The 14682-nt window shown below is 33.6% G+C and overlaps 1 protein-coding gene and 1 pseudogene across 1 annotated transcript; both read left to right on the forward strand.

Annotated features, from left to right (window-relative positions):
- The first annotated feature begins 735 nt into the window (after positions 1 to 735).
- LOC121391811 lies at positions 736 to 3181 on the forward strand (annotated as a pseudogene).
- Positions 3182 to 4757: 1576 nt separating this feature from the next.
- LOC121391812 (5'-3' exoribonuclease 1-like) lies at positions 4758 to 11898 on the forward strand. Its single transcript, XM_041523305.1, is given in 19 exon segments — positions 4758 to 4832; positions 5355 to 5621; positions 5721 to 5894; positions 5941 to 6051; positions 6109 to 6276; positions 6370 to 6454; positions 6457 to 6482; positions 6537 to 6591; positions 6710 to 6777; positions 7038 to 7172; positions 7357 to 7547; positions 7636 to 7789; positions 7871 to 7990; positions 8074 to 8418; positions 8515 to 8610; positions 9037 to 9111; positions 9547 to 9669; positions 11478 to 11592; positions 11834 to 11898. Coding segments are annotated over 19 exon segments (2448 nt in total).
- The last annotated feature ends 2784 nt before the right edge of the window (positions 11899 to 14682 follow it).

Consider the following 14682-nt stretch of genomic DNA (forward strand, 5'->3'; position numbering starts at 1 on the left):
AAAATTTATGAACTTATAATACTTGTACGTGCATAAAAGATTCACACTCTTTAAGTTGCTACTAATATATTGCAGCATCAATTTAGTCTACATTTACCACATCTGATCTCTATTATGCTAGATGAAATGTCTTGCTCAGAGACTTTTGAAAATAAATACTGTTACGCACTTACGCTGCACATTGTAAAAGACCGTAGACCCCTTTAAAGCCTTGCTAGACCCTAGTATTCTAACTTTGTATTCCATTATGTTGACGTTTATTCTCCCAGTTTATAAAATACTTTAATATATTAAAGTATAACAATGACACTATTGTATAATTCTGCTTTTAAATGCAAATAATCTGATGCTATTTAATATTTAGCACTATCCTTTTAACAGATAACATTTTCTTAATTAGTTTCTACAAACATCCTGTTAACTAGTTTATGTGTATATAGTAACCAGCTAATTTGGCCAATGAACTGTGTTGTTATTGTAACACAGGAAATTCCTCAAGTTAGCACATGTATAATCCAATATTAGAATATATTACATTAGATCTAATATTGTGCTTGTATTATTACTGTTATAATATGTATTATAACTATATGAATACACTCTATTAACCACCTAATATAAATGAACACTCCCAACTTTGTCGCTAACAGGAGATTAGATCTTGAATAAAAAATCAACTCTGTGAAGTGGATTGTACGAAATAACGATAACGAAATACCAATACTGATCTTAACAATGCAGGTAAGAAGAATATGAACAAAAAGTACTATGACTGGTTCTGTAGTATTATAGACAAAACTAAAAAGAATGAAGGACTTTTAAATAGCTTTTAAATCACATAGGGGGATTAAAGCAATCATACCTGTGTTTATACATATCTATTAGGCCCAATGGTCTCACCAACTAGAGCTATCATAGATAACTTAGTCCTTTATTTTAACTCCATTTTACTAGGCTGTGTGTACATGCAGTTAGCATGAGCACAAAGACTTCCATTAACTACCAATAAGTAGTATATCTGTAACTAATTCTGTAAAAAACTTAAATTCAACAATATAGAATTATTACTTCTTCAAAGAAGGATACCATTCTTGATACGTCATAATTACTAGTTTGTAAATGTACTTGTTTATACATGTACATTTGTAAACATTCCAGCATTTTAAATTTGATAGCTATGCATATTTTTAAAGTATATTAAAAATGTCAGGGGGCAATCCAACACTATTAACTAAAGATTTCACACATCTAAACACATTACTTATCAACCGATACCAAGTTTAATGGACGTTCTTCGGTTCTTGTCTTTGTGGATTAGATTGTGTAGTTTGGATAACTCACAATATCTGTATATTGTACATGAGGATATGTATTTCTCAAGTGTATAATTATAAATTATGTTATTTAGATTGTATAACTTATGGATAATAGATCTATATTAATGTCTATATGATATTCTTTTTATTTACTGTATCTTATTATCAGATTGTATGATACATCGTATAATATTGTAGCTGTGTTTGCTTAATTAGCATATTGATTGTTACATTTTACTCGTTGTGTATGTTTAAATAAAGTTTTATGTTGAAAATTGATTATAAAGTTAGTAATTTGTCAGTATTTGTGTAGACCATAATTAAATAATCAATATTAGAATATTTGTCATTTATGCACACACATGTGAAATAGATTATGGTCAATTAAATGAAATTAGTTTAAATTCATCTAATAATTCAGTTATTATTAGTGATATTCCATGAGCCACATATTAACGACACTATGCCATACATATTACTACCTACAATGAAACTTGTCAATATGTTAATGCCATTTTTTTTTCATTCTAGTCCATTCATGAAATACTAAGTGAAGAACAGATCGCTGAATACAGAGAGGCTTTTGCCCTCTTTGATAAAGACAATGATGGTACAATATCAACAGAAGAGCTTGGAACTGTCATGAGATCACTGGGTCAAGAACCATCTCACAGCGAGTTGAAAGATATGATTAACGAAATTGATGAAGATGGAAATGGGTGTGGTTGATTTTCCAGAGTTTTTAAAAATGATGGTTAAAAAAGCTAACTCCAGTGACCCTCATGAAGAATTGAAAGAAGCTTTTAAGGTTTTCGATAAAGATGGTAATGGCTACATATCACGAGAGGAGCTGAAGGATGTCATGAAACAGCTGGGCGAAGAGTTAAGCAATGATGAACTACAGGAGATGATCAAAGAGGCAGATGAGGATGGTGATGGTCAGGTCAATTATGAAGGTATGAAAACACATGGAGGATTGAATAGACAAACAGACAGTAACAACAGGAAGACCAATGGATTGATTGATAAACAGAGAGACAGATAGACATATAGATTAGATTAAGAGATAGACAGACAGACATATAGATTAGATTAAGAGATAGACAGACAGACATATAGATTAGATTAAGAGATAGACAGACAGACATATAGATTAGATTAAGAGATAGACAGACAGACATATAGATTAGATTAAGAGATAGACAGACAGACATATAGATTAGATTAAGAGATAGACAGACAGACATATAGATTAGATTAAGAGATAGACAGACAGACATATAGATTAGATTAAGAGATAGACAGATAGACATATAGATTAGATTAAGAGATAGACAGATAGACATATAGATTAGATTAAGAGATAGACAGACAGACATATAGATTAGATTAAGAGATAGACAGACAGACATATAGATTAGATTAAGAGATAGACAGACAGACATATAGATTAGATTAAGAGATAGACAGACAGACATATAGATTAGATTAAGAGATAGACAGACAGACATATAGATTAGATTAAGAGATAGACAGACAGACATATAGATTAGATTAAGAGATAGACAGACAGACATATAGATTAGATTAAGAGATAGACAGACAGACATATAGATTAGATTAAGAGATAGACAGACAGACATATAGATTAGATTAAGAGATAGACAGATAGACATATAGATTAGATTAAGAGATAGACAGACAGACAGACAGATAGATAATGGGCTTGTATTAAAAGTAATTTGTATTTATAATAATATTATAGTTTATATTATTACTTGCTTTGTGTACTTACTGATAAATACATTTTATCATTGTTGTCCTTTCATTCTATAGAGTTTGTCAAGATGATGAAATCAAAGTAATTATTCTCACAGTAACTGTAATACCAGTACCTGTTGTAGTGTAGTGTTTGAGTTTAGTAGTGTGGAGTCTTTTATTATTTATTTGTGTCTTAATCTTGATATTTTAATACACTTTTGCTATTACTGTTGTTTTGTTTATAACCCTTCAAATAATTTTGTTAGTAATTGTCCATAAGATATCAATATGATCACATGTGAAGTAATACATATCAATAATAATTATGTTGTTATTTTTAGTCTTTGGTCAGTAATTATATCAACAATCTGTTTATTTTGAGAGAGTTTAAAGAAACTTTTAAAATAAACTGTTCTGACAATTGTAATTATACATACCACAAGATCACGTACCACATACTTACAAACATGGTTTCTATGGTAATTCATGTCTTACACTTTATCTTTATCATGTGTAGGAACAATTTTGTCATTGGGGGGGGGGGGGCACACATGTAAACATGTAACATTTTAACATTGTTCAGTTTAATAGTGAAGTATTTCAAAAACAACCAAAATAAAACCTTCTGTTGTTTAGACTGACAAAAATTTTTGAAATGTTTTTACATAAAATGTTCATCTACAGGTGTAAATTGTATTATGAGGATAGGGATTGAAAAAGTGGCTAATCTAAATCAGTTGATTGTGAAACCATCTCACATATACCAAAAATATTGGGGGGGGGCATGTGCCCCCCTGTTCCTACACCTATGTTTATATTGTACAAAATTTAGTGTTATAAGATCCTGCTCATAACATAATGACGTAGATCTCAGATAACCTTTGAAAGTAATACATGAAAGTCGATGCAGCTGTTAGTTTGATATAACCACAGGCTATCATATAACAGCACATACAGTAGGTTTAGTTTACACAAGCTATGCTGTAGTTCAGTGTAGTTGTTTTATCCTCCATACCATTATAATACATTGATTTTACATGCTGGATCCTCAGCAATATTGTTGTCATGTGATCATGACTTGTACTAGAGCTCTGTGACTGATGTAATATCAATGAACTATGGTAGATCTCAACTATGTCCAATATATTGTTGTAGAATAGTTCAGTATTTCTACATTCAGTATATGAATTGCATGGAGTGTAGACAATTACGCAGCTGAATAAACAGCTGCAAATGAAAGAACAAACAGATTATTATAGTTGTTTGTTATAATGAAACTAAAATTTCTCTGCTAAAAACATTGACAATTGCAATGCTTCTTTAGTAAATGAATTAAGTTTCTTTACTTTCTGAATTATGGAGTCATCATTTGGGACAAAACCCTGCAAATTCATTGCACGACAAAGGGTTAAAAATGACACGTGGGTTGTTAAAGATGGCGAACCTACTTGATAATGGGTGGAAGGAGTAGCAGAACCAGTCAACACCAAAATAAAGTTTGCACTCTTGAAATGTTATGTGATTTAGTCTGTGTCATTGTCGTGATAGCAGTATTGACCTTCATAGCAAAAAAAGTGATCTCTTAGACACTTGAAACAAACACATATTATAGGAGAAGGCATACACAGACCACTGTTGTGTTCCCATTCATCCTAACAACTGGTATTGTTGGCATTAAATATGGGAGTTCCTAAATTTTATCGATGGATTAGTGAGCGCTATCCCTGTCTGAGTCAAGTTGTTAAAGATTACCAAGTGAGCCAAACGAGAGTACACTGAGGGCATTAAATAGAATGCAATTGTTCAGTACATCCATATTATGTTATAGAATGTAAACTAGTTAATCTTTTATGTGATTTTAAAAATAGGATAGAAACCAAGAACAAAGCAGCTGCCTATTGTTATAAACTATTGTTAATACAAACAATAAAGACATAATAATAATCTGTTAGTTAATAATAATGAGATTGTTCAATTGAATTTGCAATGGTTCTAATTTTTGTTTGTAATTTGAGGATATAATTATAATATAAAATTAAAATTTATTATTAAATTAATTATTAGATTATATCCCTATCTTAATGTCATTATTATATATGGGTATTACTCTAAGATGACAGAAGCCTTGTAGTATAACAGTAACTTAATTGAAATTTAAGAACCAAATAAGTTATAATACCTTTAGATTAGCAGTTGTTGTTTTCAAAGGTATATCAATTTGCCTACTCCCCCCCCCTCCCTCTCTCTCTCTCTCTCTCTTGTTCTCTCATTCTCCAGATACCTGAATTTGACAACTTCTACTTAGATATGAATGGAATAATCCACACCTGCTCTCATCCTAATGATGATAACCCTTCATTTCGTATCACAGATGATAAAATATTTAGTGACATTTTCCATTATTTAGAAGTATTATTTCGTATAGTGAAACCACAAAAGGTCATGTTTATGGCCGTAGATGGGGTTGCCCCTCGAGCTAAAATGAATCAACAAAGAGGAAGACGATTTCGATCAGCAAAGGAAGCTGAGGATGTTGTCAGAAAGGTATGGTCATGTGATCTTCTTATGTCTATCCTATCTTTAGTTACATGTGTATTGAATTGTTTTTTCAATTATTATATTGTTTATTCCTTTGTCTTGTAGGCTATTTCTAAAGGTATCGTTCTTCCAACTGATGCTCAATTTGATTCTAATTGTATTACACCTGGTACTTCTTTCATGGCAAGGCTTAACGAACAATTAAAGTATTTTATTAATCAGAAGCTTGCTACTGATCCAGCATGGCAAAAAGTGGAGATCATCTTGTCAGGTCATGAGGTAAGAGACAGCTGGTTTTTGTATTGTATGTGGGTGTGTCTTTTAGGTTCCTGGAGAAGGTGAACATAAGATTATGGATTATATCCGATATAGTAAATCTCAACCTGATTATGACTCAAATACTAGACATTGTCTCTATGGACTGGATGCTGATTTAGTAAGTGAGAGAGAGAGAGAGAGAGAGAGAGTGTGAGTGATCTATATTTTCTCTCAGATCATGTTAGGTTTAGTGACTCACGAGCCTCATTTTTGTCTGCTCAGAGAAGAGGTAAAGTTTGGAAAGAGTGCTAAGCGTCAGACATCAGTTGATGCAGTGACTTTTCACCTCCTACATCTTTCAATTTTAAGAGAATACTTGGACTATGAATTTGCTTCGCTAAAGGTGAGCTGTCTCCATACATCCATGGATCCATTCATCCATTGATCTTATCCATTCATCCATTTGTTTGATTATGTGTCATTCTTCCCTCTACAGGACATCTTACCCTTTCCCTATAATTTGGAGTCAATTATTGATGATTGGGTACTAATGGGTTTCTTTATCGGCAACGACTTCATTCCTATCTCCCTAATATGCACATTAGACAGGTGGGTGTGGCAAAAGGTGTGGTTTATTATGAGTGCCCTTTACATTTTTTGTAGGAAGTCCTTCCTTTTTTATATCAAAGATACATTGAGACATTACCAACTCTTGGAGGTATAACTCTTTGAATGTCCATTTCTGTGTTATACTTGTCCATTTTGTTTGACTATTTGTCCATTTTATAACTTTGTCCATTTTTTGTCAGTTAATATCTTCTGTTTTTATTATGAAGGATATCTCAATGAGAATGGTAAGATCAATTTGGCAAGGATGGAGAAATATCTTGAGGCACTGAGTCAGGTTAGTCTGTCTATCTGCTCACATATACATGTACACATAGTTAATAAATTAATGTTAATTATTGAAGGCATGGAAGACAAGAAGAGTTAAAATTATAATGTCAAAGTAAAATTTGGTGGGTAATGATGCACCTGGCTTATCTTTCTTTGTTGTTATTATTACTATTATTATTATTATTATTATTACTATCGTTATTATTATTATTGTTATTATTATTACTATTACTATTGTTTATCACTTTATTCTATTAATTCATATAGTTTGATGATGACTACTTTTTGGACTTGATGACTGACCTGAAATGGATGGAAGGCAAGAAAAAGAAAAGAAAACAAAATGGAGGACAGCAAGAGATAAAAACAACAGAGCCACAAGATATGGAAGAAACAGAAGATGTAGATGATGACTTTTTGTTTGGCGTTTAAATGACAATGATGATGATATTGAGGACAATGAAGCTATCAAAAAATTTAAGGTGTGTGGTTAAATTTATGGATAATATATAAATTTGATTCTCTCTCTCTTTTCAAACACACACAGAGAGATCTTGGAATTCCTAATTTAAAGGCATATTTCCAGGAAGAAGATGTAAATAGAAATGATCAATTTGTTACTGATGTTACTGCTATGAAAGCTGTCTACTATCAAGAGAAGTTTAGAATAGAGAAAGTTACTGACGAGAAATTATCAGAGCTGGCAAAGTGTTACATTGTAGGAATACAATGGGTCCTGAGCTATTACTATACTGGTGTACCATCATGGAGCTGGTATGGATAGACAGATTGATTGATGGATGGATGGAGTTCAGATGGTGGACAAGCATATTATTAGACTCTGTTGTTTTGGTTGTTTAGGTTCTATCCCTTTTCATTATGCACCTTTTGTTTCTGAGCTCAAGAATTTCAGTAAAATTTCTATAGAATTTGAATTAGGTTCTCCATTCTTACCATTTGAGCAGCTGCTAGCAGTATTACCTGCTAACAGTCGGTTCCTGCTACCTGAAGCTTATCGTGTAAGTGCTACACACAATATTAATATAAGACCCATTGGTGTTCAGAACCCCACCTGATATTGTTTGGACCCTTTATCATAGGGTCTAATGGTGAATGAAGATTCTCCAATATTGGAGTTTTATCCTGATACATTTGAGACTGACTTGAATGGAAAACAACATGAATGGGAGGCTATTGTCTTAATTCCTTTTATAGATGAAGTAAGTGCATGTATAAGACATGTACATGCTGTAGTTGCCATAGTAACTTCTGATACTGCCATCATCTTTTTAACCCCTTTCAGGAACGTCTTTTACAAGCCATGAAACCTTGTAGTCTTCGGTTATCGGATGAAGAAGTTCGGAGAAACTCTCATGGACCTTGTTTGATTTACAAGTATGACAGGGACGCTCCCTCACGTACCTATCCCTCCCCTGGCCGACTCAATTTCCTGATGTCCAAAATTGTAAAGTCAGGTACTGGTGATTTTTTTAAGCCCCATCCCTCATCTCATTGTGCTAGATGTGAAGCCTTGTCTTCAAATCCTTATCCGCTAAATATCAAAGACATTGTTTGGGGACTATGTCCATCAGTGAAGTTAGATCTCTTCTTTCCTGGATTTCCGACTTTGAAGCATGTACCTCACAAGGTAATGAATGAATCAATGTATAGGTTATATGGACAACACAAAAAACAAATGGATGGATGGATGGATAATGGTGTTCCTCTTTTCTATTTCATTCAGCCATTTCTTGAAGCTAGAGGTGTTAGAATATTTCAAGCTGCTAGCAGAGGTCAAAGTATATGTTTAAATGTTCTTCCACAGCAACATCTGAATAAGGTAGCTGTGCACCAGTGTACCATTACCATTATACCATTATTACATCCAGTGTACCATTATACCATTATACCATTATTACATCCACTATACCATTACCATTATATCATTATTACATCCAGTATACCATTACCATCATACCATTATTACATCCACTATACCATTACCATTATATCATTATTACATACCACTATACCATTACCATTATACCATTATTACATCCAGTATACCATTACCATTATATCATTATTACATCCATATACCATTACCATTATACCATTATTACATCCAGTATACCATTACCATTATACCATTATTACATCCACTATACCATTACCTTATACCATTATTACATCCACTATACCATTACCATTATATCATTATATTATATATTACATTTATCATTTTATTTATTCCCTGTTCTTATAGCCAGTTGCTGATATCGCTAAAGAACTGGTTGGGAAAACTTGTTTTGTTCGTTGGCCTCATCTCATTGAAGCTAAAGTTTGGTCTCTATCTGATGGACACTTAACATACTTTGATGACTCAAATAAATATGGGGGTGGAGCTAAAGGTCATAAAGTGAAGATCTCTGAGAGACAATTAACAGAAGAAGAGATAAAATTATGGCAAGATGCTGTCATGTCAATCACCAAGGAGTGAGTGATTTGAGACAGAATAATAAATAAATAAATAGATATTTGTAGATATAATTCTGTACGAGGGATTGATCTAGGGGACATCAATGTGTTAGTTTATGTAGAAGAACTTCAAGGCAAACGATATGTACTAGATAAAAGTGGACCACGTAATATGTTGACTCTTGAAAAACAATGGAGTGCCAGTCCTACTCCTTACCACTACAGATAGTGGTAAGTATAGTAAATTAATTAATTGACTGGGTTCAATTTTATTTGCTGCCACGCCTCCTTTTGAAAGGTAAAGGATATAACAGAATATGCTCCAGAATATTCAGAAAAGACAAGACCACTCGAAGAACTCTACGAAGAAGGTAGCCAGTGTTTTCTTCTTCATCCTCCTTACTATGGAGAACAAGCAGAGGTGTGTGTGGCTATACTAGTAGATATATGTGCATGCATTATTCTGCTATTATTTTCTCATCAGGTAATATCTGTTATCTCTCAACAACAAAAAGTTGCTATAAAATTTAAAGTCCAGCTTGAGCCAGAGATGGAGTCTGTGATAGGTATGTGTCCATTGTAGGTTATATCTCTAATAATGTTTGTCCATTTTACTTAAATATCCATCCATTTGTGTAATTGTACCTCATCTATTGAGCAGCTGTTTGTATTTCTTATTTAGCCAAATATGGTCATCTTCAAGTATATTACAGTCCTCAAGGGCTAGTGGCACAAAGATTGGGACTCCCCACGTTGGTAGTAGCACGTCTTCTCCTCCTCTCTTATGTGTGAAAAAGGGTCACGTGACAAGTAAGAATTCAACACACTCTCTCCTCTCATCATTAACATCTTTCTTTAGTAAAAAAGAAAGAGAAAGATTTAATTTAGGGACTTGGTATAAAGTTTTCACAGCGCAACCAGGAGGTAAGTAATAGACAATAATAACCAGTCTATGATTTATATAAACTATTCTTCAGTTAATAGGATATGCTAAGAGAACTGACAGAGGATGGCAACTGTCACCAGATGCTGAGGATATCCTGAAAGAATACAAAGAGAGGTGAACTAGTATAATAACTGAATTTACAAAGTTAGAATGTTTTTGTTTAGATTTCCGAGCATGTTTAAATTCCTTGAAGAAAATCCTTCTGAGGATGTATATTATGAAGCTGATTTATTTTCCATCTGATGAAAGGTACTTACATTGTATCTATTCAGCCATCATTAATCTAGCATTGCATTTATTTGGTATTAGTATAGTGAGGTAACAATTACAGCTGTTAAAGAGTGGGTTAAAATCCCTCCCAATCTATAACTTGCAACCAGTGGAATGTGGCAGTGATACTCTTAATGAGTCACATATTACAGAAATTGAGAGAGCTGTTGAAACAATGAGGTATATATTTAACCCCTCATAACAATTAATTTTAACCCTTTATTGAACATGTGTACATAACATTTTCATTTATTTTAGACTCCAGTTAATTCTAAAACTATTTCAATGAAAATAAAGCCAGCCCTACTCTTTATGGTACTCATCTATCAGGTCCATTTATTAATTCATTCATCCATTACATATTTATCTAGTCCATTTATATTAATCATTATCCATTACTATCTATCAGTCCATTTATTAATTCCTTCATCCATTATATATTTATCAGTCCATTTATAATTCATTCATCCATTATATATTTATCAGGTCCATTTATTAATACATTCATCCATTAAATATCTATTAGCCATATTATATTACTTCAGTTCTCTCTTCTAAATAGCCTGGAGACCATCAAGGTGGTCTTATTCCAGATGAACATGCTGACTACTTCTGTTGATAGAGTTGTAAATGTTGCTAGTAATGGGGCCGTCCCCTTTGGTCTACGAGGGGGACAGTTACTGGAATAGCAGGGAGGTAATTATATACTATTTTTGACTATGCTAGCAAATTTCTGAACTATTTATAGATGGTATGGACAACAAGACAATGTATGAAGTTGTCTTTGACAAGGAATTTCTTGGGGGGATGACCCTTCGTTGTTCCAGTAATCGAGCATATCGGTTGCCTCCATCTTGCCTATTAAATCTTTCCTATGGCAAACGCTGGGAAAACTATCAAAGTCAAACCAAAACAATCTCTTCAACCAAATGTCAAGTCTAACCCTAGCTATGCTTCGGCAGCTGCCACTCCTAATTTATTTCTATGACAAACAGAGGTTTTCCCTTTAACAGGACCAACCTGATTACGGGTATTATGTTGGACAGCCCTATGTGTATTCTAAAGAGAGTCCTATGGCACTCGAAGTATGGAACAAGTACGTGAGAAAACCCCCTTCATCACACCAAAGTAATCAAAGAGATGATAAGTCAAGATGGTAGACAAATGACCGGGAAAGACAAGGACCACAGGTTATTGTCAGGAAGAAAGAAGCAAATGTTAAAACAGGTGAATTACATGTATCAAACTGTACATGTACATGTATAGTTTGTACAGGTATTACATCATAATTACATCATTAGTCCTCCTTTTAAAAAGGGCTATCATGTTATCAGCACACTGATCCTTTTTATGTTCCTTTTTCTTTTAGACAACACCAAAAACGAGTTTGATCTGATGCTACAGTCAATGCAAAAGCAGACTCCACCACAATAAACAAACTCCCCCTACTGCTACCAGTATCTCTCTAATGCGAAGATGACTTCAATACAGAAAGTATCAACTAAAACTGCTGATGGACAATGATGAACCGAGAAAAGAAAGATCCTGACCCTCATCCTTCATTAGCTGGGCCTTTACAAGCTCTTGCCAAACTTAAATTAACTGACCTAAACCAGCAACTAGTCAGACTTCTTCAATAGTTGTGACATCTGAAGACCATTCTAAATATAGTACATTCCTCTTACTAAAAATAGTGCACCACCTGTAGTAAACAAGAATCATTTTGCTCCTTCAGTCGCAGCTGTGTTTGAACTCCAAGAAAACAAGATCAGATTAAATTGAGAACTGAATGGGTCAACTTTACTAAAAATAGTACTGAGCCAGTTACTAAAACTGGTAACAAACCAGTCACTAAAACTGGTAGCAAACCAGTCACTAAACTGGTAGTGAACCAGTTACTAAAACTGGTAGTGAATCAGTTACTAAAACTGGTAACAAAGAACCAGTCACTAAACTGATAGTGAACACTCACTAAAACTGTAGCGAACCAGTTACTAAAACTGGTAGCAAAAAAAAACAGTTGCTAAAACCATCTATGAACAGTTACTAAAACTGATAAGAACCAGTTAGCCCTAGATCCCAATTCCATTAAAAACAAGAAGCTGACTTAAAGAATATATTAGGATAACAACATCCTCTACATTATCCTATGCCAAGAGGTCCTAACAGACAGTGGAACCTTCCAACCAAGGGTCCATGCACCCTCAACCAAGGGCTCCCATCATGAGGACTCCCATCATGAGGACGACTACAAACCCCCTCTATTACCTCCCCCTAACCCTCAGGTAGGTGTGTCTCGTATTATTCTGGGTCTTATACTTTATTTATATGGATTCTTACTACCTCATCACAATATGCTACATAACAGCCCATATCAGTGAGTGATAATGTTCACACCTACAGTCACATGACATTAATTTCAATATCATATGACAGTCACATTGAGCTTCACATGAGAGGTGCTGTTGTGTTAATGATGCTTTCTTTTCTATAGCCATATTATCCATATCCTATTGGACACCATGGTTACCAATGGCACCTCCTGGACCTTTCATATATTCCACGTGGTTATCCTCATAATTATAGCTTATCCAATGGGGTTACCATGGACATCCTCATAGTTTTACCAGTGAATACTCATCTAGAGGTCCTAAGCCTCCTCCAGGTTTCCTCCTTTCCTTTGAATCCCACATCTTTACCATTTACTCCTGTTACAAGTATTTGTAATTATTAGAATGGGTGTGGTTTTGAATGTTTAATGTAATTGAATGGGATGGGACAGAAGAATGAATGGATGGATGGATATATCCAAGGATTTTCTGTATGTAGGTACTAATTAAGACATGGTAGCAAGTCTCAATCCACTAAACCACACCACACTGATCCAAATGAAGAACCAGAAATAAAGAGAACAAACTGTCACAATCAATCTCACCTCTCATCTCCCTCCGTTGAAGATAACACAACATTACAAACATCTCCATCCATTTCTCCTATCAAATAGACCTTAAACATCACACACAATTGATCTAACTATTGTAACAAATACAACAGAATGGCTAAAAGATGAAGAGATAGTTGAAGCTATGCAGACATCAGAGCCTACAAATGATACTAATCCTTGTGTTGTTGGTGAGTTGTTATATCTACTTAATTTGCATCAAGCTAAACTAATAGTTTACTGAAATATACTGACTTTTAATATTTAATAATAGTTCTCTGACCCAGTTAGAAAAATATTTTTGAGTGAAATACCTGCTATTTTAATAATATTATGGTTCTTTATTAAAACGTTCCTTCAAAAATGACATCAAGACTTCACAACACAAACAAAAACTTATAAACTTGAGGGCGGGCACAAATTTAACAATCTATTACATTAGAAATAGTCATATAGTTTTTAGATTATTTAATAAAGATAGAGAGTTATATATTTACCAATTGATAGCACCAGCAAACACGTTTCTTAAGAAACCCAAAAAAGCTTTGATTTGTGAACGAGCAAGCACTAAGACCGATATAATATCAAATATTTATCTCTCCTTGTGTAATATATGAACTCAGGGATACTGGGTGTGGCTTCCTGATGAAGAGGCTTGTTGAGCAGCCAATGCTCTCTGTCGACAATCATTTATAGCTCTTGTTCGAACAGAACTTAGATACATTTTCACATGGCCATGTCGATTCATCTTGAATTCTTTTGCGCATAACTAGAACATGAGATGTAAATATAGTATAATGGCACAGCAGAGCTTATGGGATTCCATTTGTCTAAGAAACCTAGGGCTGTCCCCCAGAAAACTTCATACCTTTTCTTTTCGACACTGCAAAAAGAAACAAATTTTAACAGCCATTAGTGAAGTTGTACGATTAGTGAACATTCCCCACCCAGTACTAGTGCTGACCATAGTGACCAACAATAGTTACTAGGTACAGTACAATGAGGACATTATAGAAGAAGTTGACTTAACTGATCATAGGAGTGTGTTTATAGTTAGAAGTCTCTACAATAACTTCTCTGGATATAAATAAGTGGTAATAGTCTTGAAATTCATTCAACCAGTTTTGGTAACTAAGTATGTACTTAACAAAAATCAAAAAATCTATTAGTTCACAATAATATCCTTTTTTTTTCTTTTTTCCCAAATCCCAATGATCAATTCTATGAACAGACTACAGAAACAGAATAAAATGGATGATTTATATGATAAAATAAAA

This window comes from Gigantopelta aegis, unplaced genomic scaffold (genome assembly GCF_016097555.1).
Source record: "Gigantopelta aegis isolate Gae_Host unplaced genomic scaffold, Gae_host_genome ctg2979_pilon_pilon, whole genome shotgun sequence".
Classification (NCBI taxonomy): domain Eukaryota; kingdom Metazoa; phylum Mollusca; class Gastropoda; order Neomphalida; family Peltospiridae; genus Gigantopelta; species Gigantopelta aegis.